Source organism: Prionailurus viverrinus, chromosome B3 (genome assembly GCF_022837055.1).
Source record: "Prionailurus viverrinus isolate Anna chromosome B3, UM_Priviv_1.0, whole genome shotgun sequence".
Lineage (NCBI taxonomy): Eukaryota > Metazoa > Chordata > Mammalia > Carnivora > Felidae > Prionailurus > Prionailurus viverrinus.
This window is the reverse complement of record NC_062566.1, coordinates 97909375-97933424: the sequence shown is the minus strand read 5'-3', so window position 1 is coordinate 97933424 and position 24050 is coordinate 97909375. Positions and strand designations below refer to the sequence as shown.

Below are 24050 nucleotides of genomic sequence, written 5' to 3'. Positions count from 1 at the left end.
ACACTGTGAGATCATGACCTGAGCTGAAACCCAGAGTCAGACATTTAACTGACTGAGCCACCCAGGTGCGCTCCAAATTTTTTTAATTAATGAAATGCGTCAAATATATAAGAAAAAGGACAAAGAATTAGTTTAACTGACATTCATCTGGTTTTAATAAATATTAACATTTTGCTATAATTGCTTTGGAAAATACAGATAAGTTTCATAGATACCTCTTTCTGATCCTGTTCCCCTCCCTCACAGAGTTAACCGCTATCCTGAATTTGATCTCTACTCTCATGCCTATTTTTGTGCTTTTATTTCATATGTATGTCCATAAACAACATGTGGTTTTTGCTTCCACTTCATTTAAAGGATATTACTGTGTGTATCCGCTATTGCCTCTAATACTTGCTTTTTTCACTGGACATTGTTTCAGGAAATAATAAATTCAGCTTAGATTCACTGACTTTCATGGCTGGGCCATATTTTATTACATCACTCTACACAGATTGTGTAATCATTCTTCTGATGTCCATTTAAATCCCTAATTTTGCTATTACCAATAATGCTACAATAATATTTTTTCTGTTCCCTTGGCCACATCAGTTTTTTTGGAGTCCTTTCTTTGAAATCTGTCTTAAGGAAGTAAATCACAGGGTAGAGACTGACATATTAATTGGATAAAATGGAAAATTTGCGTTTAATTCTGGCTCTGTGAATGGCATATAGGGTACTGTGCTGAAACTTCATAAAGTCTTAAGCTACAATGCCTGCCTCCAAGGTTGGGAGAAATTACAGACATAACGGTGGTACCAGGAGGTATATGACGTAAGTGCCCAATGCTGGTTGAGACAGCTCTGATGTTGAGGGGTTTGGGCCAGTAATTCAGACCTTTCTCCACTAAGTCAGGGTGGCTGTTAGCCCCTTAAGTTGATTTAATTCCAGCCAAGAGCAAAGAAACTTTTCCTGCCTTATTAGTTGTCACTGTGTTTTGCTGTCTTAGTTCTAAAGTCAGTAGGCAGATAGGTCGCCTGGGTGACTCAGTTGGTTCAGTGTCTGACTCTTGATTTCAGCTCAGATCATGATCTCACCATTTGTGGGTTCGAGCCCCACATCAGCCTCTGTGCTGAGAGCACAGAGCCTACTTTGGATTCTCTCTCTCCCTCTCATTCCGCCCCTCCCCTGCTTGTGCTCTCGCTCTCAAAATAAACTGAAAAACAATTTTTTCTAATAAATCGGTAGGCAGACCCCATTCTCTTATCTGTTAGGGTGGATGTACATTCAATGTTCCAAGCCTTCTTCCATTGTCTATTAATGCTGTTCTCCAGGAAGCTGCATCAGGTGTGAAATTCTGGCTTCCTCAGAGATCTCTAAATTTTAGTGCTGATCACCAAACATCCTAGATAATGCTAATTCCTGTTACCATTCGTTAAAAAGAAATTCCATTAGATAGAATTTTTCTTTTTTTAAAAAATTTTTTTTTCAACATTTATTTATTTTTGGGACAGAGAGAGACAGAGCATGAACGGGGGAGGGACAGAGAGAGAGGGAGACACAGAATCGGAGACAGGCTCCAGGCTCTGAGCCATCAGCCCAGAGCCTGACGCGGGGCTGGAACTCACGGGCCGCGAGATCGTGACCTGGCTGAAGTCGGACGCTTAACCGACTGCGCCACCCAGGCGCCCCAGAATTTTTCTTTTGTGGGGAATCTCTCCCAGAGGTTTCCTGTTACTCTTACCCCCTTTCACCATGGCGAAGCAGTTCTGTGTTTCTTATATTGCTATGTTTGAGTAGGAGCATTTTGAAGGTGTGAAGATTCTGTGTAGCAGCACAAAACATGAATACAACTTTAATACAGGGGCTCTTGGGGTGCCTGGGTGGCTCAGTGGGTTAAGTGTCAGACTTCAGCTCAGGTCATGATCTCACAGTTCGTGAGTTCAAGCCCCACGTCAGGCTCTGTGCTCACAGTTCAGAGCCTGGGATCTGCTTTGGATTCTGTATCTCCTTCTCTCTCTTCCCCACCCCCACTTCCACTCTGTCTCTCTCTGCCTTTCAAAAATGAATAAACGTTTAGATAAAAAATCTACAAAAAAAATACAGGGGCTCTCAAAGTATGGTTCCCAGACCAGGAGAATTAGCATCTTCTGGGAACTTGTTAGAAATGTCAATTCTCATTCCCACCCAGACCTACTAAATCAGAAATTCTGGGACTGGGGTCCAGTGATTTGTGTTTTGACAAGCCCCCTGGGGGAGTCTGAGAAGCACCCTGCTTCCGGGGGTGCTTAAACAGGTACATGGGCTCCTATTGTGGACCTGACTAACTGTACTTTCAGGAAGGGATTAACTATTTAAGGGATCGCTGCCCAGCAGGGTTATTTGTTGTCATTGCTTAATCATTAATGACACGAGCAAGGTATACCTTTACATTTTTCTTTGTGTGGTATTGTAATAGACAAACCTTCAACTTTTGGAGGCCCCTTTAGTTTTCTTTGTTGGTTATGACCAAGAGTAGGAAACAGAATGCCATAAATCGTTGTTTCCAGGGTTACCTTCTTGCTGCTGATAACAGGCAGGAAATTAAAACAATCTGTGATAGTGTTTTGTTCTTATTAGCCACAGATGGTAGCTTTCAGATATGTTGGAGCAAAACATAAATAAATATAGCAGGGAAACTTCATTATTGAAGAAAAATGATTCAGCTAGGTCAAGTTTATAGTCTGGGTTCACTTTCACGAAATGGGATATAGGCAACATAATATTGTTCCATTACCACAAACCATTAAGATTTATGGGGGTCACTGGGTTTTTTTCTTTTTGGCTTAATTTTAAGTATGTAAAACATTTACATGATTTCAAAGTCAACTATGTAACAAATCATATTTAAAGATGTCTCACTTCTATCCATATCCCTTCTCTCCTGCTTTCTTAGTCCTTTATGCATAATCATTTTTATTCGTTTTTTGATTTATTCTCCTAGTGTTTCTTTTTGAAGATAAGCATATATATGTTTATATCTCCCCCATTCCACTTTCTTTACACAAAAGGTTGCATGTTATTCTATATTCTTTTAAGATTATTTTAAAAAGTTAGCTCTACTAAGGGATAACTTAAATTCAATAAAATTCAACAACTTCACGTGTACAATTTGAATTTTGACAAATACATACAGTTGTGCAACCACCAGTACAATGAAGGTATAGACTCTTTCCATCACCCAAAAAGGTTTTCTTCTACCCTTTTACAGCCAATCCTCTCACCCCTCTGGTCCCTGCTAAACCATCTGTCTGCTTTCTCTAACTATACTTCTCTTTCCTAGAATTTCATACATACTTTTTTTTGTGTGAATGTATATGACTTCTTTCACTATGTATATAATTCTTTGAAGATTCAGCCATATTAGTACATATATAAGTAGTTATTCTATTTTATTGCAGAATAGTTCTCTATTGTTTATACATTCCAGTTGATGGGCATTGTCCTATTGCTTTTTTTTCCTTTTTATTTTGAAGTGACATTAGACTTACCAGAATACTTACAAAGATGGTACAGAGAGTTTCTATATACCATTGCCCCAGCTTCCTCAAATGTTAACCTCTCCTATGGCCCATGGTATAGTTATCATTTCTTAAGAAATTAATATTGGGGGGCGCCTGGGTGGCTCAGTTGGTTAAATGTCCGATCCTTGATTTTGGCTCAGGTCATGATCTCACAGGACATGGGTTCGAGCCCCACGTCCAGCTCTGTGCTGAAGTGCGGAGCCGCTTGGGTTCCTCTCTCACCCTCTCTCTCTGCCCCTCCCCAGCTTACACTCTCACACACTGTCAAAAATAAATAAACTTTAAAAATATTTAACAAATTAATATTGGTACAATACTATAAACTATAGACTTTGTGTGGATTTTAGTTTTTCCAGTGCATTTAGTCTTCATGTTTCTTTAGTCTCCTCTAATCTGTGACAATTCAGTCTTTCCATCTCTCTCTCTCTTTTTTTTTTTTTTAAATGTTTATTATTTTGAGAGAGAGAAAGTGTGAATGAGCAGGGGAGGAGCAGAGAGAGAGGAAGAGAGAGAATCCCAAGCAAGTTCCATGCTCAGTGCCTTGCCAATGCAGGGCTTGATCCCATGAACCATGAGATCATGACCTGAGCCAAAATCAAGAGTCATTTGCTCAACCAGCTGAGCCACCCACACACCGCCTTACCCCCCTGTCATTTTAGAAGAGTGCTTGTTGAGGTATTTTGCAGAATGTCCCTCAGTTTGTCTAGTAATTAGACTACAGTCACACACTTCGGGGGAAGAACACCACAGAGGTGATGTGCCCTTTTCATATTTTACCAGAAGCTACATGTTATTACTGTGTCTTATTGCTGGTAGAGTTAAACTGGATCACTTGGTTCCAGGTTTCCTCGGTGTAAAGTTACTATTTTTTCCTTTTCTGTAGTCTGTCTCCTAGAAGCAAATTATTGCTTTTTAAATTCTGATGTATATTAGTGTGCATGGGACACATAATTTAGCCACTCCCTCAACCTTAATTATAGTAACAGTAATAACAGCAACTACTACTTAATCCACCTGCATACTTCTAAAAACATGTGGATTATCTCATTTAATGCTCAGGATACTCCTGAAAATGTAGATGCTTTTTTCATGTCCATTTTACAGCTTAGAAGACTGAGGCAAAGAATAGTCTTTCCAAGGTCCAACAGCTACTTAGTAATGGACCCAGACACTAACTTAGCCTAACTTGAGGACCAGCTTTTAACATGTGCCATATGGTAGTTGTCACAACTTAGAATGGGGATGCTCTCATTCTTTGTCAGAGAAAATGAATGCTTCTGTTTGATAATTCTTTTGTTCTTTAAGAAATAACTTTGTTTTACTTTCAGGGTTTTCTTGTATGACTAAGGATTTTAATAAGCTATGCATGGCAGTAATATTACTTAAAAATCTTGGAGAAATCCAGGATACTTTGGGGAGCACTCAGGACCTATTTTTAGACTTCTTCCAGAAATATGACTGTAGGTTAGGGCAGAGTATTCAGAATAGAAAACTGTTTTTGGCGAAGTATTTACTTCAAGGATGACACTGATCCTTTTCTTCCGTGGATTTTTATCAGCCTCTCCTACCAGGGGTGTTGTGTTTGTCTGTGTGTGTCTAAACCCTGCATATTCACGTTTGTTGACCACGCTAATGACTTTTCCACTCCACAATCAAATGTGTCTCTGAATAGCCTGACTCAGGGGATGATAACTGTGGTTCGGTGATGACTCAATATCTGTGAGCCTCTATTCTAGCAACAATGGAGCCGCTGAAGGTCAGGCTGTGTGGGTGGACGTTTGCACTTCCCTGTGACTCACACTGCAGCCTGGCTTTCTGAGGGGAGATTAACTGTAGGTGGCCGCAAAACTCTATTCACCTCCTCCCCGCTCCGTCTCATCGTACTATGTAGATGGGTGTCCCCGGATCCTTGAAATCCTACGGCTTGGAGTCTTGAATGTATGTAGGCTGCCATGATGTCCAGCTATCAGTGCACGTTTAAAAAATAAAGCTTTTATGTTTTTAAATGTCTGTTGTATGCCTGGCCATATGTGCCAGAGTCCAGAGGTCAAAAGCTAATCTGGGCAGGCATATACATAAAAATTATAGCATTTAGTTCCTTAGGGAAAAATGTAACTGCTTAGAATAAGTCTTGTGCTTGCATTCAAGAATTAGTAAATTTTATGAGTAAACAAGTATTTGGGGGATAGATAATATCGAGTTTATGGGTGTTGAGATCTGGCCTCAGAGGTTAGATGGCTAAGGACTTCTGGCCTCAGAAGTCAGATAAGGTTTTCTACACATCCACTATAGAGAAAGTGTTAGGTACAAGAAAATATAAAGAAGAAAAGGAAAGCAGCTCCCTATCGTCACCGGAACTCTTGTTTTGCATATTTCTCCCTTTCTCCTTTTCTCATGCAGCAGACACATTTGTTTGTAATCCTGCATTTGTTATGTAATATTATATAGTTAAGGGTTGTTTTCATCATTTAAAGAAAAAGACTACTAATTTGGTGGGAGAAAAATAACTAGTTTTAACGCGTTTTTCCTTAACATTTTAGTTAGGATTAACATTTTGTCTTTGTTGACTGTCAATCTCTGTTTAACCGTGGAGATTGTTAGTTTTTCTACTCTGAATCTTTCTGTAAAATTGGAAATGTTACTAAAGCAAGCCTCTGATTTCAGATGTCCTAAATGATGCTATATTTGATGAAGATCATGATGAGATGGTGATTGTGAAGGACATAGATATGTTTTCCATGTGTGAACATCATCTGGTTCCATTTGTTGGAAAGGTAAGGGTTTTTTCTGTTTCCTGTTAATTTTAAAATATAACAAAAATTTTTAAATTAGGATTATTATCTTTAAAATCATCACCTGCTAATTCCTAATATCCCAGATATGTAGAATTACATATAAACATTTACTCTTTATCAACCTGACTAATCTAATAATTTGAAATTAACAAAACAAAAACCAAGTGGCTGAAGGTCCTCAGGGTAAATATTTCATAGTAAGTACCATGGTATTGGTTAAAATAATGAGACAAAGTTGCCTTTTTTTTTTTTTAAGGTAGCTGCAGCAGACTCTGAAAACCTTTGCTTTTTATTTTGACTAAATAATGTTTGATCCAAGATGTACTTTTGTGTAATATGGCATGAGCAGCAATGATTGCAGAATTTCTTATGGCAGAGGTCATAGTATTAGTGGACTTTGTTTCTAACTCTTTCTGTATTACGAACAGTGAATCTAATGCAAGCTGCTTAATATTGTCTAGCTTGTTGCACTTAAGCATATCTTTGAAACCGTGGATGTAGGACCAAAAGTAGTCCTGTCCTCTCTCTCCCATTATAATTTTATTTTATTTTGACTTTTCATTAATAGTTTTTAAACAGAAGACTTAGCAAATAGCGTTATGAATACCTGTATACCCATCACCTAAATTTAATGTGTTAACATTTGCTTCACATTTTTTTGTTAAAATATTTCATTTCGGGGGCACCTGGGTGGCTCAGTCAGTTGAGTATACGACTCTTGATTTTGGCTCAGGTCAGGATCCCAGGGTCCTGGGATCAAGCTCCGTGTGGGGCTCTACACCAAGCGTGAAGCCTGCTTGGGATTCATGTGTGCGTGGGCGCTCTCTCTCTCTCTCTCTCTCTTTCTCTTTTTCCTCCTCCCCTCCTCCCCTCCTATCCCCCATCCCCTCCTCCCCTCCTCCCCTCCTCCCCTCCTCCCCTCCCTTTGCCCCTCCCCTGCTCTCCAGTGTGCCTGCACTTAAGGGCTCAGGATTTTCAACAAGGAGGGAACCTTTGAGCTTATCTTACTACCTTTTATTGTAAGTGAGGAATTTGGGCCCAGAAAGCATAGGCTTTGTCCAAGAAGACGGAGGAAGTTAGTGATTTGGGCTGGGGCTAGACTCAGGAACTTGATCTGTGCTCAGCCTCTCACTATATCCTCTTACCTTCTGCTATGATTATCTCTGTGTTTGTGTTCTTGCTAACTTTTAAAAAAATCTATTGCTCAGCAGTGTTTCTCTAAAATCAACATTGAAATGATTTAAGATCTTCAGAAAGATCAAAAGTAGTACAAACAATAAACAAATTATAGCTCTGCATATAAGTATAAAATTTCAAGTGGTACAGAAGATCTTAGCTCTGTGGGAAACTTTCAACTCTCTAATTCTTTGAAATAGTCAGTTCAGGTACTACTTTACTTTCTCCTTCTGCTGACCAGGAAGGTGATGAATTGGTATTCTTAAATTCCCAAAGCACAGTGCTAATAGATGAAAAATCACTAATTACTACTATATCCATTATTCATATGTACAGTAGATATTAATTAGGTGAGCGAATGCAACAAACGCTAGCGAACCATGATGCAAATGAATCTATACTTCTATATTAGGTTAATTGATTGCCTACAAATGGCCGTTTACTTATTAGCCTTTTGTAGAACTAATGTGTTCCCGTAATTTAATACTTGGCTCAAAGAGAGGTAACATGGACATATTAGATGTTAGTCAGTGACTTTTAAGATTATGGAATTGGCTTGGCCTCATAGTAGGTGCTATAAGAACTTAGATCTTAAGGTCTAGGTTTTGACAAGTCACATTTGTAGCTGTGTCCTTTATCTCCCATCAGGAAGATAGTATTCTCCAGCAGCTTAGAGATGGGGCCACCAACCATGACAAAGGACATGGAGACCCTCTTTCTGTGCAGTGGGATGGGACTTTTAAGGCCACTATGATGTGTGGAATGTCAGTGTTCACAGTTACAGTTTGGGCCATTTAAAGGAAGCTTTCCTGGCTACATTTTAATGTTGCTATAGGATAATTTGCACTGTCTTGAGAGAATGTCCCCTCAATAGAAGAAATACTGGAAGAATTGTATCAAGAGTTTAACTTCACCAGGAAATATCAAGACTATATTTCAAATTTGTCATTTCATTAATAGTCATTCATATATCTTCCTTTTCCTGCACATCTGTAATTTTCTAAATGCTTTTGTTAGTCCTTCATTTTCTAAGTCTTAAAGCTTCTAGATTTTTTAAGTTTATTTATTTATTTTGAGAGAGAGAGAGAAAGAATGAATGAGCGGAGGAGGGGCAGAGAGAGACGGTGAAAGAGAATTCTAAGCAGACTCCATGCTCAGTGCAGAGCCTGATGTGGGGCTCGATCTCATGACTTTGAAATCATGACCTGAGCTGAAATCAAGAGTTGGATACTTAACCAACTAATCACCCAGGTGCCCCAAAACTTCTAGATTTTTTAAAGAGACATTTTCATCGTGTTGAATTACATAATACATATACTGTCTTCTATTTCCTTATTTTGTTACAAAGAAGCACTGGATTTTCAACTAACTCGTGATTTCCGTCTCTTTTTGAAGGTCCATATTGGCTATCTTCCTAACAAGCAAGTCCTTGGCCTTAGCAAACTTGCAAGGTAAGTATGACTGTGTGGTGAGTAGGAAAACAGATTTGTAGCACCTGCCCTTATATGGCTAGAATCTCATAAGGCTTGCTTTCTTGACTGGTGTGGATCTAACTTGGAAGTCACATTACAACATAAAATTTATAGTCACAGAGACAAGCGTATTTGGAGGACCTGAGACACAAATCCCTCTTATTCTCACCCATCACTGCCTTTCTCCCCCACCTTCCACAACTCTTCCCACTGGCACATCTTTGAAGTCTTAGTTCATACCTTTCTCTGTGGAGCCTGGAAAGGACCAGGATGCATTCAGTCCAGCCCCCCATGTTTAAGGGTGGTTTACTAACAGTGGGTGGGGGGGAGGGGAGAGGAAACCTGAGCAGGAGTCTAATTCCACTGCACTGTTTTCAGACTTTTAATCATACTACCATTTGGGGTCTTCTGCACCTGAGTATTTGTGGGCATCTTCTGGGGTCCTGCAGGGCCATCCATTCACTTCTGGTTTGATACCTCTGCAGACACAAAACTGTGCTGTGCCTTCCTTGGCTTTCTCAGCAATATTCCAAAAATAATACCTACTCTCCTCTCTGTTTCTCTTTTCTACTACAGTCTTATTTTCCCTTCTTTATCCTGTGGGTTCATGCCTTTTAAAAAAATTCCTTTGCTACTATTTTTATTTGGGCTTTAGGAAGGAGAGGTAATATACAAGTACTGTCATCTATGTTTGAAAATCAACCTGACGATTGGTGTTCATGTATCTCTGATAGCTCAGCAACCAGTATTTTATTGCCCCTAAATATTCTTCTTTGTAATTTCTTTGTATGGAGTTAGTGAGTCCTGGGTATGGAGGAATGCTGGGAGGTGTGGTTGTGTGTGTGTTGGGAGAGAATTAAGGACAAAATGAGGTAATAGGTGATGAACATACAGTCAGGTGCCCCCCCCCCCCCAAACCAAGCTAAGTTTGGATAATTTGAGATTATAGTGACCATATCAAAATTGGAATAGGGGTGCCTGGGTGGCTCAGTCAGTTAAACATCTGACTCTTGATTTCACCTTAGGTCATAATCTCACAGTTCGTGGGTTTGAGCCCTACGTTGGGCTCTGTGCTAACAGGGCAGAGCCTGCTTGGGATTCTCTCTCTCCCTCTCTCTCTCTGCCCCTCCCTACCTCTTTCTCTCTCCATCTCAAAATAAGTAAACATTAAAAAATTTGGAATAAATGAATCTTTGTGACCAAACGAACTATATATACTGTGACTCTGATGTATTCCTGCTGCTTTTCCACTTAGACAATGGGATTCATCACAATCCCGAAATGGTGGTCCAGATCTTTTTCAATTCTGTGTTGGAATCTGTAAAAACCACGCTAGCAATCTGACAGCTGCTCTACACAGCTGTTCTTTTTACTTTGTTTTCTCTTCCACTTTCTTACTCATTCCTCTTGGGATTAAGGAGAAAGTAGGTAGAAGAGAGAAATTTAACTTCCCTGGTTTCTGACCTCATTCCTGCTTAGCACTCTCCATCAGACAGGGCTACTTGGTACCATGAAAAGATGTTATTATGTCATAGCTGTAATTGCTTCACTGCAGTAAGGCTCTTAACACAAATCCAGAAACATCTTGCCACCTTTCAGTGATCTGTACCCAGTGGCAGTGCCTAGGGGTGGGTGGATGTTGGTGGTAATGGGAGGGGGCAAATAATCCTACTTTAATTTCTATTAGCAGCCCCCTCCCTAGTAACTTACTCCCAAATAATAAAGTCATGTCAACTGTGAAAGAAGTGTCTGTACTAAAATTGGTTATTCTTACTGTTTGATAAGCCACAGTCTAAGTAAAATCAGCTTAGTTTCTGTGCAAACCTAGCTGCAGGCCCAGTCTGCTGGCACCCTCCCTTTCAGCAAGACTGCCAACCCTATGCCTTTCCTATATAGAAACTTGGGCACTGCTGACGCTTGTGTTACCTCCTTTCCTAGTGAAATGGAAAGATCTCAAATAATTAAGCTTTTAGGAAATAATACAAAGAAGTTAATGATTAGCATGGGGTTCGTCTTTACACTAATAGGATTAAACTTAAGGGAAAAAAAGGAACATGAAACTAAAGAACAGAGTGTATGTTACTTTCAGATATTTGTAAAGAAAAATTTGATTGAAGTGTTTATTAAACAGGAAAGAAAGCTAAGATTTTTATCCAGTTTATTTCTTATAAGAAGTGGAATATTTAGGGAATGAAGAGTCATAAAGAAAGCTGAATGTCTTAGCAAAACTTCACTGCTCATTTTAATCTTGTATGTGAAGTTTGTTATATGCTTGCCTTTAAACGAATGACCTTTTAGTGCCAGGGAAGTCAAATATCAAACAGTAAAGCCTTAAGTAACAAGAAAATGCCAGAAGTGAGTTGATCTGGTTTAACTCTAGTAGAATTCTAGAGTAAATGTAGTTTGAATAGAAATTCCTTTTGTTGGGGCGCCTGGCTAGCTCAGTTGGTAGAGCCTGCCACTCTTGATCTTGGGGTTGTGAGTTTGAGCCCTGTGTTGGGTGTAGAGATTACTTAAAAATAAAATCTTAACAACAACAAAAAAAGAATTCATTTTGTTGCTAAATATCCATTGAACATGTATTCATTTTCTTGCCTTAGAATAACTGAGTGAACATAGTTAAATCTTGAATATAGAATTGAAGTGCCTCAGGTTAGCTGTGGTTCATCTATTTATTGAGTATCTACTGTGAAAGGATGCTGTGTCAGCCATGATGACTGCTAGAGAGAAGTGGGACACAACCACCGCCCTCACGGAGGGTGGGCAATATGAGGCAGCAGGTACCACAGAAATGCCTGGTTTGGAGCTCTGAGTTCAGAGGAGCCAAGATGACTGTGGCCTGGCAGGATTAAGGAGACCCAGAGGTGGAAAGCTGAGCAGAATTTTAAGGGAAGAGGGGCCCCTGGGTGGCTCAGTTGGTTGAATGTCGGACTTTGGCTCAGGTCATGATCTCGAGGTTTGTGGATTTTGAGCCCCACATCTGGCTGTGCGCTGACAGCTCAGAGACTGGAGTTTGTTTCAGATTCTATGTCTGCTTCTCTCTCTGCCCCTCCCCTGCTCACGCTCTGTCCCTGTCTCTCAAAAATAAAATAAATGTTGAAAAAAATTAAGAAAGAAAGACCCAGAGGTGGAAACTGAGCAGAATTTTAAGGGAAGAGGGGCCCCTGGGTGGCTCAGCCGGTTATGCATCTGACTTCATCTCAGGTCATGATCTCAGGGTTCATGAGTTCAAGCCCCACATTGGGCTCTGTGCTGTCTTCAGATCCTCTGCCCCACTCCCTCTCTGCCCCTCCCCTGATTACATTCTCTCAAAAATAAATAAGACATTTAAAAAAAATCCTAAAGGGAAGAGAAATTCCTTTGGGTGTGGTAAATGCATAAGCAGAGGCAAGTTGATAGAGAGATTAACTGACAGAAGTAAGAGATGTAGGGAGGGATGACTGCAAGATCATCAGAAAGGTAGGGTGGGCATTAGATTACAAGGAGGACATTATTTTTTCCTTTTTCTCTATTATAAATGTTTATTTATTTTGAGAGAGCATGAGCAGAGGAGAGAGAGAGAGAGGAAGAGAGAAGCCCAAGCAGACTACATGCTGTCAGCTGTCAGTGCAGAGCCTGAGGCGGGCCTTTACCTGACAAACCAGGAGATGGTGACCAGAGCGGAAATCAAGAGTCAGATGCCCAACTGACTGAGCCACCCAGGCGCCACTCTCTCTATAATAAAAATAACATACTTACCAGTTAAGCTTAAGTACAAATGAGTGAGTAAAGAGAAAGCTTTCCTTTCTATTTCCATTACTCAAAGTTAAAACTAGACATTTCTTGTCTCTTGGCTAGAGATTGTCCTTCCAGAAAATTTCTATGCAAACACAAACATATATCACTTTAAGACTAGCAAAACAAAACAAAACAAAAAAGGGAGAGATCATACCCTACATTCTGTACTACAACTTGTGTTTTTTGTTTGTATTTTTAATTTTTTTAAGTAATCCCAAGGTGGGGGGGGGGGGCTTGAACTCACATACCTGAGATCAAGGGTCAGTCACATGCTCTACTGACTGAGCCAGCCAGGTGCCCCTTTGTGTTTTTGTTTTTGTTTTTGTTTTAATTAAAAAACCTTGAAGTCCTTTGGACACCTTTTAGTCCAGAAAGTCTGACTCCCTTTTAATGGCTACATAGTATTTCTTTAATTGTTTAACATAATTCATTTAATCAGTCTTTGATAGAGAGTTTACAGTTTAAGACTGTTGTCAAAAGAGGAGGGCACCTGTTGGGATGAGCACTGGGTGTTATATGGAAACCAATTTGACAATAAATTTCATATTTTAAAAAAAAGTAGAAAAAATGCTTTGGTGAACATGTTTTGTATAGTGTAAATTACCAAAATTAAATTGTTGGGTTCAGGGTAGCCAAATTTTTGCTGTTACTAAATTGTTCTCTAAAAAAGAGCGTATCAATTTATACTCTAATAATAGGTCAAAGGGTGTGTGTGTTTCTCCACTTTTGCCAACACTGAGTTTCATCACACTTTTTAAAAAAATTTTTTTTAATGTTTATTTATTTTTTAGAGAGAGAGAGACAGAGAGTGACAGCAAGGGAGAGACAGAGAGAGAAAGGGAGACACAGAATCTGAAGCAGGCTCCAGGCTCCGAGCTGTCAGCACAGAGCCTGACTCAGGGCTTGAACTCACAAACCATGAGATCATGACCTGAGCCAAAGTCGGCAATCTAACTAACTAAGCCACCCAGGCGCCCCTCATCACACTTTTCAATCTTTGCCAAACTGATAAGTGGGACAGGGTACTTATTGTTTTAATTTGCAATTTTAAAACTTGCATTTTTTTTAATAGAGTTTGAATCTTTATAGAAACTGCCTTCTCTTAGTTAGCCTTTGCTAATTTTTCCATTGGATTGCTTATCTTTTTATTACTGATTTGTATGAGGTCTTTGAATGTTAAACCAGTTAGGTCAGGTGCTGCAAATAATTTTTCCAGGTTTGTCATTTGTCTTCTGATTTTGTTCGATAATATCATTTTTCCATAAAGAAGTTTAAAATTTTTATGTAGTCATAAACTCATGTTTTTGGGTTATTTTTATGGCCTTATTTTTATATTTAAATCTTCACTCCATCTGGAATGTATTTTGGTGCAAGGAGTGAGAAGGAATCCATCCATTGCTGTTGTATGCTCACTGACCTCCTACAGCACCCCCACTTCCCTCCTGTTACCATGCTGCCTTCTTGCTATCCTTGCTGCCACTCTGTTGGGCCTTGCATATGTTCTTCTTGGATTATAAAACCCTGAACTCCTCCTTGCCTCTAATCTTTCTGCATCCTTAAATCTGCTCTCATACACTATTAGGATGTTCTTTCTAAAGTGTGGATTTGATGTAGCTCCCCATAGCTTTTAAGATAAAGTTCAAACTCCTTACTTTAGCTGGCAAGTCCCACTGTGATCCAGCTCTACCCTCTGCTGCTTTTTTTGCTCTTTGCTCTAGCCATGGTTGAGAATTTGCAGCCTGGTGACAAGTCAAGTTATATGAAGGCATCAAAAATACTGTTAAGATTTGCAAGGGTTAAATTATACCATCTACCTGCAAAGGTGTCACCAGGTTACTTTCCCAGTTGTCATAGGAGGAGGAAGAGGAGAGAAAGCATAATGCAACACAGGAAACAGGACCTAACACAGATTTTATAAGTACCTAATCATGCCCCCCTTTATTTAAAAAAAATTACAGAGATGCCTGTGTGGTTCAGTTGGTTAAGTGTCTGACTCTTGATTTTGGCTCAGGTCATGATCCCAGGGTCTTGGGATTGAGCCCCTCATTGGAAGTGCAGAGCCTGCCTGAGATTTTCTCTCTCCTTTCCTCTGCCCCTCCCCCACTCATGCTCACTCTCTCTAAAAAAAAAAAAAAATTACAAAAGCTGAAAATGCAAAATTTATCAAAGGAGACAAGATGGGTCCTCTTATATTGAAGTTTGCATAATAAAAGTGGTCATGAATCTTTTTTTGTCAAATGGGTTCAAAACAGAACAGGACGTAGAATGAAATACATAGAGAAACTGACAAACTCCAAAGAAGTGAGTGGGAACACCAATTACCTCTCAATGTTTGATTGAGATGTACAAAAAAGGATATACAAAGCAGAGTAATAGGATTTTGGTCAAAAACTAGCTGTAACTTAAAAAAAATGAATAGACTATTGTGTAATAAGAAACTATATATTAATAAATTATTTTTAAAAACCAACTATTTGGAAGTTAAATTTCTTTTAAATTCCTTTGATGTGATAGAAAATCATAATGATACAAACACTGTATGTCAGTGTGTGCAATTCAAAGTAAAAAACTGCATTTTGAAATTAATACCAATCCTCTTCAAACTCTTCTAAAAAATAGAATAGGAGGGAATACTTTCAAATTCATTTCTCAAGGCCAGCATTAAACCTGATATTGAAACAGAAAATTATACAAGAAAACTATAAGCCAATATCCCTGACAAACATAGATATAAAAATTCTCAGCAAAATACCAGCAAACTGAATTGAACAATACATTAAAAGGATCATACACTCTGATCCAGGGGGATTTATTCCAGGCATACAAGGATGTTTCAACGTATGCAGTGATAAACCACATTAACAAAATGAAGTATACGTCATATGGTAATCTCAACAGATGTAGAAAAACATTTGACAAAATTCATCCATCTGCGATGAAAACTCTCAACAAACTGGATATAAAGGCAATGTGCCTCAACATAATAAAGGCCATATATGAGAAGCCCATAGCTAATTTCATAGTCAATGAGGAAAAGCTTTCAGCTAATATCAGGAACAACACAAGAACACCTGGATACCCTATTTCACCACTTTAATTCAATGTAGCATCAGAAATACTAGCCAGAGCAATACAACAAGAAAAAAGCATCAAGGTCAGAAAGGAAGAGACAAAACTGTCTCTATTTGCAGATGACATGATATTATATATACAAAACCCTAAAGGAGCAGCTGGGTGGCTCAGTCAGTTGAGTATCCAACTCTTGATTTCGGCTCAGGTCATGATCTCATGGTTCGTGGGATTGAGCCCCATGTTGGGCTCGGTGCTAACAGCATGGTGCCTGCTTGGGATTCTCTCCCTCTTTCTCTCTGCCCCTCCCTCATACATACGCCACACAATCTCACTGTCTCTGAAAATAAATAAATTTAAGAAAAAAACCTTAAGACTCCATCAAAAACCTGTTAGAACTAATAAATTATAAAGGATACAAATTAATATCCAGAAGTCAGTGTGTTTCTATATGTTAACAAACTGTCCAAGAAATTAAGAAAACAATCCTATTTACAATTGCACCAATACCTAGGAATAAATTTTATCAAAGAGGTGATATATCTGTACACTGAAAACTATAAGACATTAATGAGAGAAACTGAAGAAGATACAAATAAATATCTCATGTTATTGGATTAAAAGAATTAATATTGTTAAAATGTCCATGCTACCTAAAATAATCTACAGGTTCAATGCAATCCCTTTCAAAATCCCAACAGCATTTTCACAGAAATAGAAAAAATGATCCTAAAATTTGTATGGAACCACAAAGGACCCTGAATAGTCAAAGCCATCTTGAGAAAGAACAAAAAAGCTGGAGGTATCACACTTTATGATTTTAAACTAAATTACAAAGCTATAAAATCAAACCAGAATGGCAATGGCATATAAACAGACATATAGGCCAAAGGTATGGAATAGAGAGCTCAGAAATAAACCCATGCATATATGACCAGTTTATGACAAAGGAGCAAGGAATGGAGAAAGGATAGTCTCTTCAACAAATGGTATTGGGGGGGCACCTGGCTGGCTCAGTAGGTAGAGTGTGTGAGTCTTCATCTTGGGTTCATGAGTTTGAGCTCCATGTTGGGTGCAGAAATTACTAAAAAAAAAAAAAAATCAATGAACTTTAAAAAATGGTGTTAGGAAAACTGGATACCTTTCTTATACCATACACAAAAATCCACTCAAAATGGATTGAACATAAGACCTAAAACCATAAAACTAGAAGAAAACATGAAGGTAAGCTCCTTGACAATGGTTTTGGTGATGATTTTCTGGAAAAGTAAAAGCAACAAAATAAAAAATAAATAAGTGGGACTGCATCAAACTAAAAGACTTCTGCATAGCAAAGGAAACCATGAAAAAGCAACCTACAGAATGGGAGAAAATATTTCCAAGTTACATAACTGGTAAGGGGTTAATGTGCAAAAAAATATAAAGAACTCCTACAACACAATAGCAAAGAAACAATCCAATTTTTAACAATGGGCAAATGAACTGAAAAGACATTTCTCCAAAGAAGTTATACATATGGCCAACAGATAAGTGAAAGGTGCTCAATTTCACTAATCATTAGGGAAATGCAAATCAAAACCACAATGACATATCACCTCATATCTGTTAGCATGGCTACAGAATTATAAAAAAGATATAAGTATTGGTGGGACTGTGGAGAAAAGGCAATCCTTGTACTTTCTTGGTGGGAATGTAAACTGGTGCAGCCTCTATGGAAAACAGTATGGGGATTTTTCAAAAAATTAAAAATAGAACTAGCATATGATTCAGCAATCCTACTTGGGGGTATATATCCAAAGGAAATAAAGATAGGATACTGAAGAGATATCTGTACTCCAGTGTTCATTGTTCTTACTGGGGGAAAAAAAAAGATAAATATGTGAGGTGATGGGTGTATTAATTGACTAGATGGGATTTTTCCACAGTGCATCATATATCAAATCACAGTCTACACTTTAAATATCTTACATACACTTGTAAATATCTTTATAATTTTTATGTCAATTATACCTCAGTAAAGATGAAAATTTTAAAAACCTGCACTTTGGAGATAAATTTTTAGCCACAAATGCTTTCATTATTAAACAAGAAACACTACAGGGGCGCCTGGGTGGCTCAGTGGGTTGAGCGACTGACTTCGGCTCAAGTCATGATCTCACAGCTTGTGAGTTTGAGCCCCATGTCGGGCTCTGTGCTGACAGCTTGGAGCCTGGAGCCTGCTTCGGATTCTGTGTCTCCCTCTCCCTCTGCTCCTAACCTACTTGCATTCTGTCTCTGTCTCTCTCAAAAATAAATAAACATTAAAAAAAATTTTTTTTAAAGAAACACTACAAGTAAATTAAGCATCCAATATTTTTTTTAAAGAAATTGTAAAGCAAGCTTAATAGAACAAATGGGAAAGAAGAAAGTCAAATGATTAAATTAGAAAATTAAAAAAGAATAGAAAACATAAACCCAAAAGATCATACATCATAGATTGCTTAGAAGTCTGAGAGGAGAAAGATTTATACCTAGAAATGAGAGGCTATGTAACTAAAGTATGTTTTAGAAACTTTACATCTTAATAAGTTAAAAAAAAAAAAAAAGATGGAGAAGGGAATGAACCAAGAGTTGGAAAACTTATATAGACTAGTAACCATTAGAAAAAGTCAAAGTAATGTGAGTTGGGTGAGAGGGAAAGGAGTGGATGGTCAATTTAATAGGCAACTTCCAAGTAACCACTAATTCCAATGTTGCATAAATTATTCAGGTAAACCTGAGAAGCTATACAATTAATTTGATAAAGCTACCTATTCCTGGTAAAAGTCTGATAAAGCTAGCATTTAAAAAGATTATAGACTAATCTCACTTATAAATGTAGTTGTAAAAATCCTAAATACCAAAAACAAACAAAAAACCCCCAAAAAACTCCTCTAACAGGCACAAGTATTGTTTTCATCATGACCCAAGGAGGTTAACTCGAAGAACTATAGATTCTGGAGTATGGTAAACTAGATGGTAATGATATCCCTCCTAGTATAGCATACTGAGATATAATGTGTGTGAACATTTCAAACATTGGTGGAAGTGTAAGCAATTCCAGTGAGAATTCACAAGGATTAGCTGGCACTGGAGTCAAAGTCAGGCTTCTGTCCTCCCTATCCCACCCCAAATTGGGAGAGATATTACCTGTTAGCTTTGTTCTGGGGAGTGCAAGAAAAAGAACCCATAACTATATATTCACAAGGATTTGGGTTCAAAATTCACATCACCATGTGTGGTCCTCAGAAAACCCAAGGCAGTGATTTAATTTCAGAGGTTGCCAATGAGGTAGCCTTCCAGCACCTGGCAGAGACAAGTGCTCATTCTCTGATGCACTTTTATTTCAGCTTCAAAGAATTCCAAGGAGCATGAGTTCACCAAAAGTAAAAACAAAAACAAAAAAAAACCAAACCTACCGTGGGTCAGAGTCAGATGAAACAAATAGTCAAACAGGGAAGAGACTGAAGCTAGCAGATGCAGAATATACAACGAATACGTTAGAAAATAAGAGTACCGAAAGTTTGGCAAATTTTCAGAATTAGATTAAAAAAACGAAACTTCTGGGGTGCCTGGGTGGCTCAGTCGGTTAAGCGTCTGACTTCGGCTCAGGTCATGATCTTACGGTTCGTGAGTTTGAGCCCCGTGTCGGGCTCTGTGCTGACAGCTCAGAGCCTGGAGTCTGCTTCAGATTCTGTGTCTCCCTCTCTCTCTGCCCCTCCCCTGTTCATGCTCTGTCCCTGTCTCAAAAAAAAAAAAAAAAAAAAAAAAAAAAAAAAAGGTTCTTCTTATAAAAAAAAAAAAAAAAACTTCTAGGAAAAAAAAGTGATAATTGGATTGAAGCCCAATACAGTTACATTAAATAGCAGGTTAGACACAGTAAAAAATAGTGAACTAGAAGAAAGGTCTGAAGAAATTGCACAGAATGTAACACAGAAGGCTAGGTGGAAAATATGAGTGAGAATGTAAGAGATATGGAAGACTGAAGAGGTCTAATATGTCCTTGATTGAAATTCCTGGAGATCACAGAGGTAATGGGGTAGGTGCAATATTAGAGAAGGTAATGGCTGAAAAGGTTTGGGGAGCACATGGAAAAAAACATAGTCTTTAGATTTAGGGACCCTAATAAATCCCAAACAGGGCAAATAAAATTAAACCCCCATCTGACACAACATAAAAAACCTCAGGGTACACATTCTGAAATGTCATAAAAGCAGTGGCAGAGAAAAATATTACCTAAGGGGGTAATGACAATTAGGCTGATTGTTTGCCAATGGCAACGTTAAAAGGCAAATATCAGTGTCAAATTAGAATGCTTTCTTTTTAATATTTGCTTATTTTTGAGAGAGAGTGTGAGTGGGGGGAGGGACAGAGAGAGAGGCGGGGGGAGACTCAGAATCCAAAGCAGATTCCAGGCTCTGAGCTATCAGCACAGAGCCAGGCATGGGGCTTGAACTCACAAACTGCAAGATCATGACCTGAGCCAAAGTCAGACACTCAACCGACTGAGCCACCCAGGTGCCCCTAGAATTCTACTTTCAACAAATACCTCTCAACAAATTATCTTCAAGGAAGAGGGAAAAATAAAGATTTTTTTTTTTAATTCAGGGAAGCTATATGATTATTTTTAATGCTGAGAAGACAGAGATTCAATGCCTACTGCTTACTTAAAAATGAAAAATGAATAAACTAGGAATAAATTATAAACTCTCTGAGCACAGGAGCCCTGCTTATCACATAATCATACATGTAGAAGGCACTCAATTAATGATCTACATGAATGGCTTTCCTTGGGCAGGAGAGTGGCTATCTGCCAGAAACAGGAAGGCATCATGGGTGATAGCAAATGTTAGAGGCATTCCTGTTAAAGTGTAGAGCAAAATATGGATGCCTAATATTATCACTGTTGTCTAATGTTGCACCTGAAATTCTCGAGAGAAAGAAATGACTATGAGAAGGAAGACATTACTAATTTTTATTTTATTTATTTATTTAAAGTTTATTTTTGAGAGAGAGAGGGAAGGAGAGCACATGCAGCTGGGGAGGGGCAGAGAGAGAGGGAGACAGATTATCCCAAGCGGACTCCACACTGTCAGCATGGAGTGCGATGCAGGCTCCATCTCATGAACTGTCAGATTGTGACCTGGGCTGAAATCAAGACAGAGCCACCCGGGCACCCCGACATTACTAATTTTTAAATTAATGGCATCTCCTATTAATACAACAGAAAATAATCAGCTGGAGAACTGTCAGAAGAAATATATAGAAAGATTTGGTCCGGAAGAAATGAGACCTATCCAGGAGCTTGAATACCATCCTTCCTCAGGTTTTTGTTCAAAATTGAAAACATGTATTCCTTCAATGTTATAAATCTACTAGAAACACGAAGAAGAATCAGGGTGGCTCCTGCCTTCAGGATGAGTGGTAAACAGGGTGGCATACCCATTACTGACTTTATTGGCTGTAATGGATATAAAGGAACAACTTTTCAGTTTTATCTGAGCAGCATAGTGGTGGGAGGAAGAGCCATAAAATGCCTCATAGGTGAGGTGGTCCTAAAATTGAGTCCAAATTCAGGACCAAAAAGCCAAATTTTGAAAAAAAGATCCTTAACGTGAATTGTTATCCTCAAATGAGTAATTCACGTGGCCATCTTTACATTTCACAAGTTAGAGTGAAAGATGTTGAAAGTGGAAAATCCATCACTTGACAGTTTGTGTTATAAGCTAAGATCAGGAGGCTTTTAATTTGGGGAGTTAATCGTATTGAGTGCTTATATAGATCTATCTTATAAAGAGATGTCTGAAGAAGTCTGTTCAGTTCTAATCTGATTATCCTAATAGGTTTAGTGGGTACAATAGTTGACAGTGGCCTGCTATTAATTAACAAATAGTCTTTTATTTTTAACTTGAACTTTAAGCTGTGATTAAACAATATGATTAATTAGAACACTTGAGACTTGGCCTAAAATTGATGACTTGGGAGCTCTAAACTTACGTCCCATTGTGTTTTTCCTAAGTGAATATTCATCTAATTCTCTCTCTTTGGGGACATTGGGAAGTACCACTCTGTGTCATGCTTCGTGGTCTCCTCAAGACCCTCCCTCTTCTCATTTCCATTAGTTTTTGTATCTTTTCCCCTCTTAGAAGATTCAATCTCCTGCCCACACCCTACAATTGCTTCAATAAAGTCCTTTTAGTCTTTAGAAGAAGCCTTATGAATTCCACTTCAAACTAATTTATGATTAACTAAAACGATTCTTTCTTTTCTAGGATTGTAGAAATCTATAGTAGACGATTACAAGGTAAACTTTTAAACTTTTATTTGCAGAAAAACATTTTTTTCTTAAGGAAAAAGTATTTTTGGTTGTTCTTATTTCAAGTAGAATACATGCGACTTACCAAAATCAAAACCTCATAGGAATATAAGATAGAAAGGGAAAGTCTGCAGTGTTTCAAGCCTCCAGAAGAAATCATTGATGTATTTGCACACTCCTTCGTATTTCATGCATCTACCAACATTTTGAAATCAATTTATTTTTATTATATTTTTAAATGTCCTCATATTGTATGTAATGGGCTTCACTTTTTTCCCCCTATTTTTTTTCACTTAACAAATAAAACATTTTTTTTCCCCACATGCACATAACTATCTCATTGATTTTGCTGGCTGTTTAGCATTCCATTGTACAGCTGTGCTGGGGCTTGATTTAACCATTTCCTGCTCTAATAGATGTTTGAAAATTTTGTCAGTTTTCAAATAGATGCAGTGCTGCAGTGAACACTCTTAATGTGTTTTCAGAGATGAGTTGTTTATTCAGCACAGGAACTGCATTGCGTAGGTTAAGTGGTTGGTCTCCAGCTTTACATACAATTCAATACTTGGACTGTAGCGCCTTTGTTAATCCTGTTGCGAGCTACTTGTTCATTTGCATGGAGGTGCTTGTTATCAATATTCTGTTGGTCTCACTGCACACCTAAGAGACAGCTGTCATTCTTACCATTCCCTCCAGTGGTGCTGAGCCCCCGTCAGTACTTATTCTGCAGGTGAGGGAATTGAACAGCTGCCCCCTGTGGGCCAGGCAGCAGACAAAGCAAACTGGGAAAAGCTGGTGTGCCCTGGCTCTGAAACCTCACAGAAGTCTGCTTTTTAAGACTTCAGATATTCTAAAGACAACAAATACTCTAAAGACGGCTGGGTGTGTCAGACTCCTAAACCGAGCTTCTTGTTACACCCACAGTTCAAGAGCGTCTTACAAAACAAATTGCGGTAGCCATCACAGAAGCCTTGCGGCCCGCTGGAGTTGGGGTGGTGGTGGAAGCAACGTAAGTCTAAGTTTGCCTTTCATAATGTCCTTGTGGTGCATGGAAGTGATATTTAGTGCTGCTCTTTTCCCAGCGCTGGGTGGTGGCACACAATTGACACTGTCCCATTTTCTGTCTCTGAGACTGAAGCTTTTTTTTAACCTCTTTCATTTACTGTGTTGTTGATATAGGAACCTGGGTACAGGAGACAGGCTTTGTTTTGTTTTTGGTGAGGGTTATGGAGGTGTAGGGAGTCATCAGTGTGGTGATTTGTGCAACCGTGGCATTTTATGTCTTCTCTTGATTTCTTCTTTAGCTCTTTGTTGCTCTATGCAGACTTTTCCTGATATTTTGTCACACGTTTTAAAAAATGGAGCTAAGACTGTGTGCACAGGGCACCTGAAGACACTTAAAAAGTTAGAATGAATTATGGGAATTGCACACATCTTCTCCATTCTCCTGGGATGGCATGAGCTCTGTGCTGTGCATGCTGTCTGGCCTCATCAGGTTGCTTAGGCTCACTGTGGTCACCGTTCTCTGGATTCGCCTGGTGAGACCAGCATACTTCAGTGTTTCTCCTAGCACCTAAGCTAGCATTGTATTGTCTGGGTCCTAAAGATTGTTCAAGTGAAATTTCTGTATTTCTTTTTATCCAGAAGTTGTTGTATTTCTGTGGACCCCTTGTAGTATTTTCACAAGAAAGAAAATTCCTTTTTTTCCCCTTCTGCTAGATGCATCAAAGACTCAACCACTGAGAAACTTAATGAAAACTTCAGGTCAAATCTGTCTAAGAAGTGATATTGGATACAGCTGGTAGCTGTGAACTCAGTATAATCAGATTTAACTTTTTGGCTTGCTTCTTACTTTAAAAACCAAACCAGCAACTGTCGATTTCTT

General features: G+C 38.6%; 1 protein-coding gene across 5 annotated transcripts in view; it reads left to right on the top strand.

Annotated features, from left to right (window-relative positions):
• Positions 1-24050, top strand: part of GCH1 (GTP cyclohydrolase 1) — a 76357-nt gene that overhangs the window by 20878 nt on the left and 31429 nt on the right. For 3 of the 5 annotated variants that reach the window (XR_007153257.1, XM_047863954.1, XM_047863955.1), the window contains exons 2-3: positions 6207-6316; positions 8909-8964. Coding sequence is in view for 4 of the 5 variants with exons in the window: in XM_047863954.1 (XP_047719910.1) it covers positions 6207-6316; positions 8909-8964 (166 nt within the window). In the remaining variant the exon portion in view is untranslated. Of the gene's footprint in view, positions 1-6206; positions 6317-8908; positions 8965-22121; positions 22154-23089; positions 23175-24050 lie in introns of all 5 variants that reach the window. The other 2 variants (XM_047863956.1, XM_047863953.1) reach the window with 1 other exon arrangement.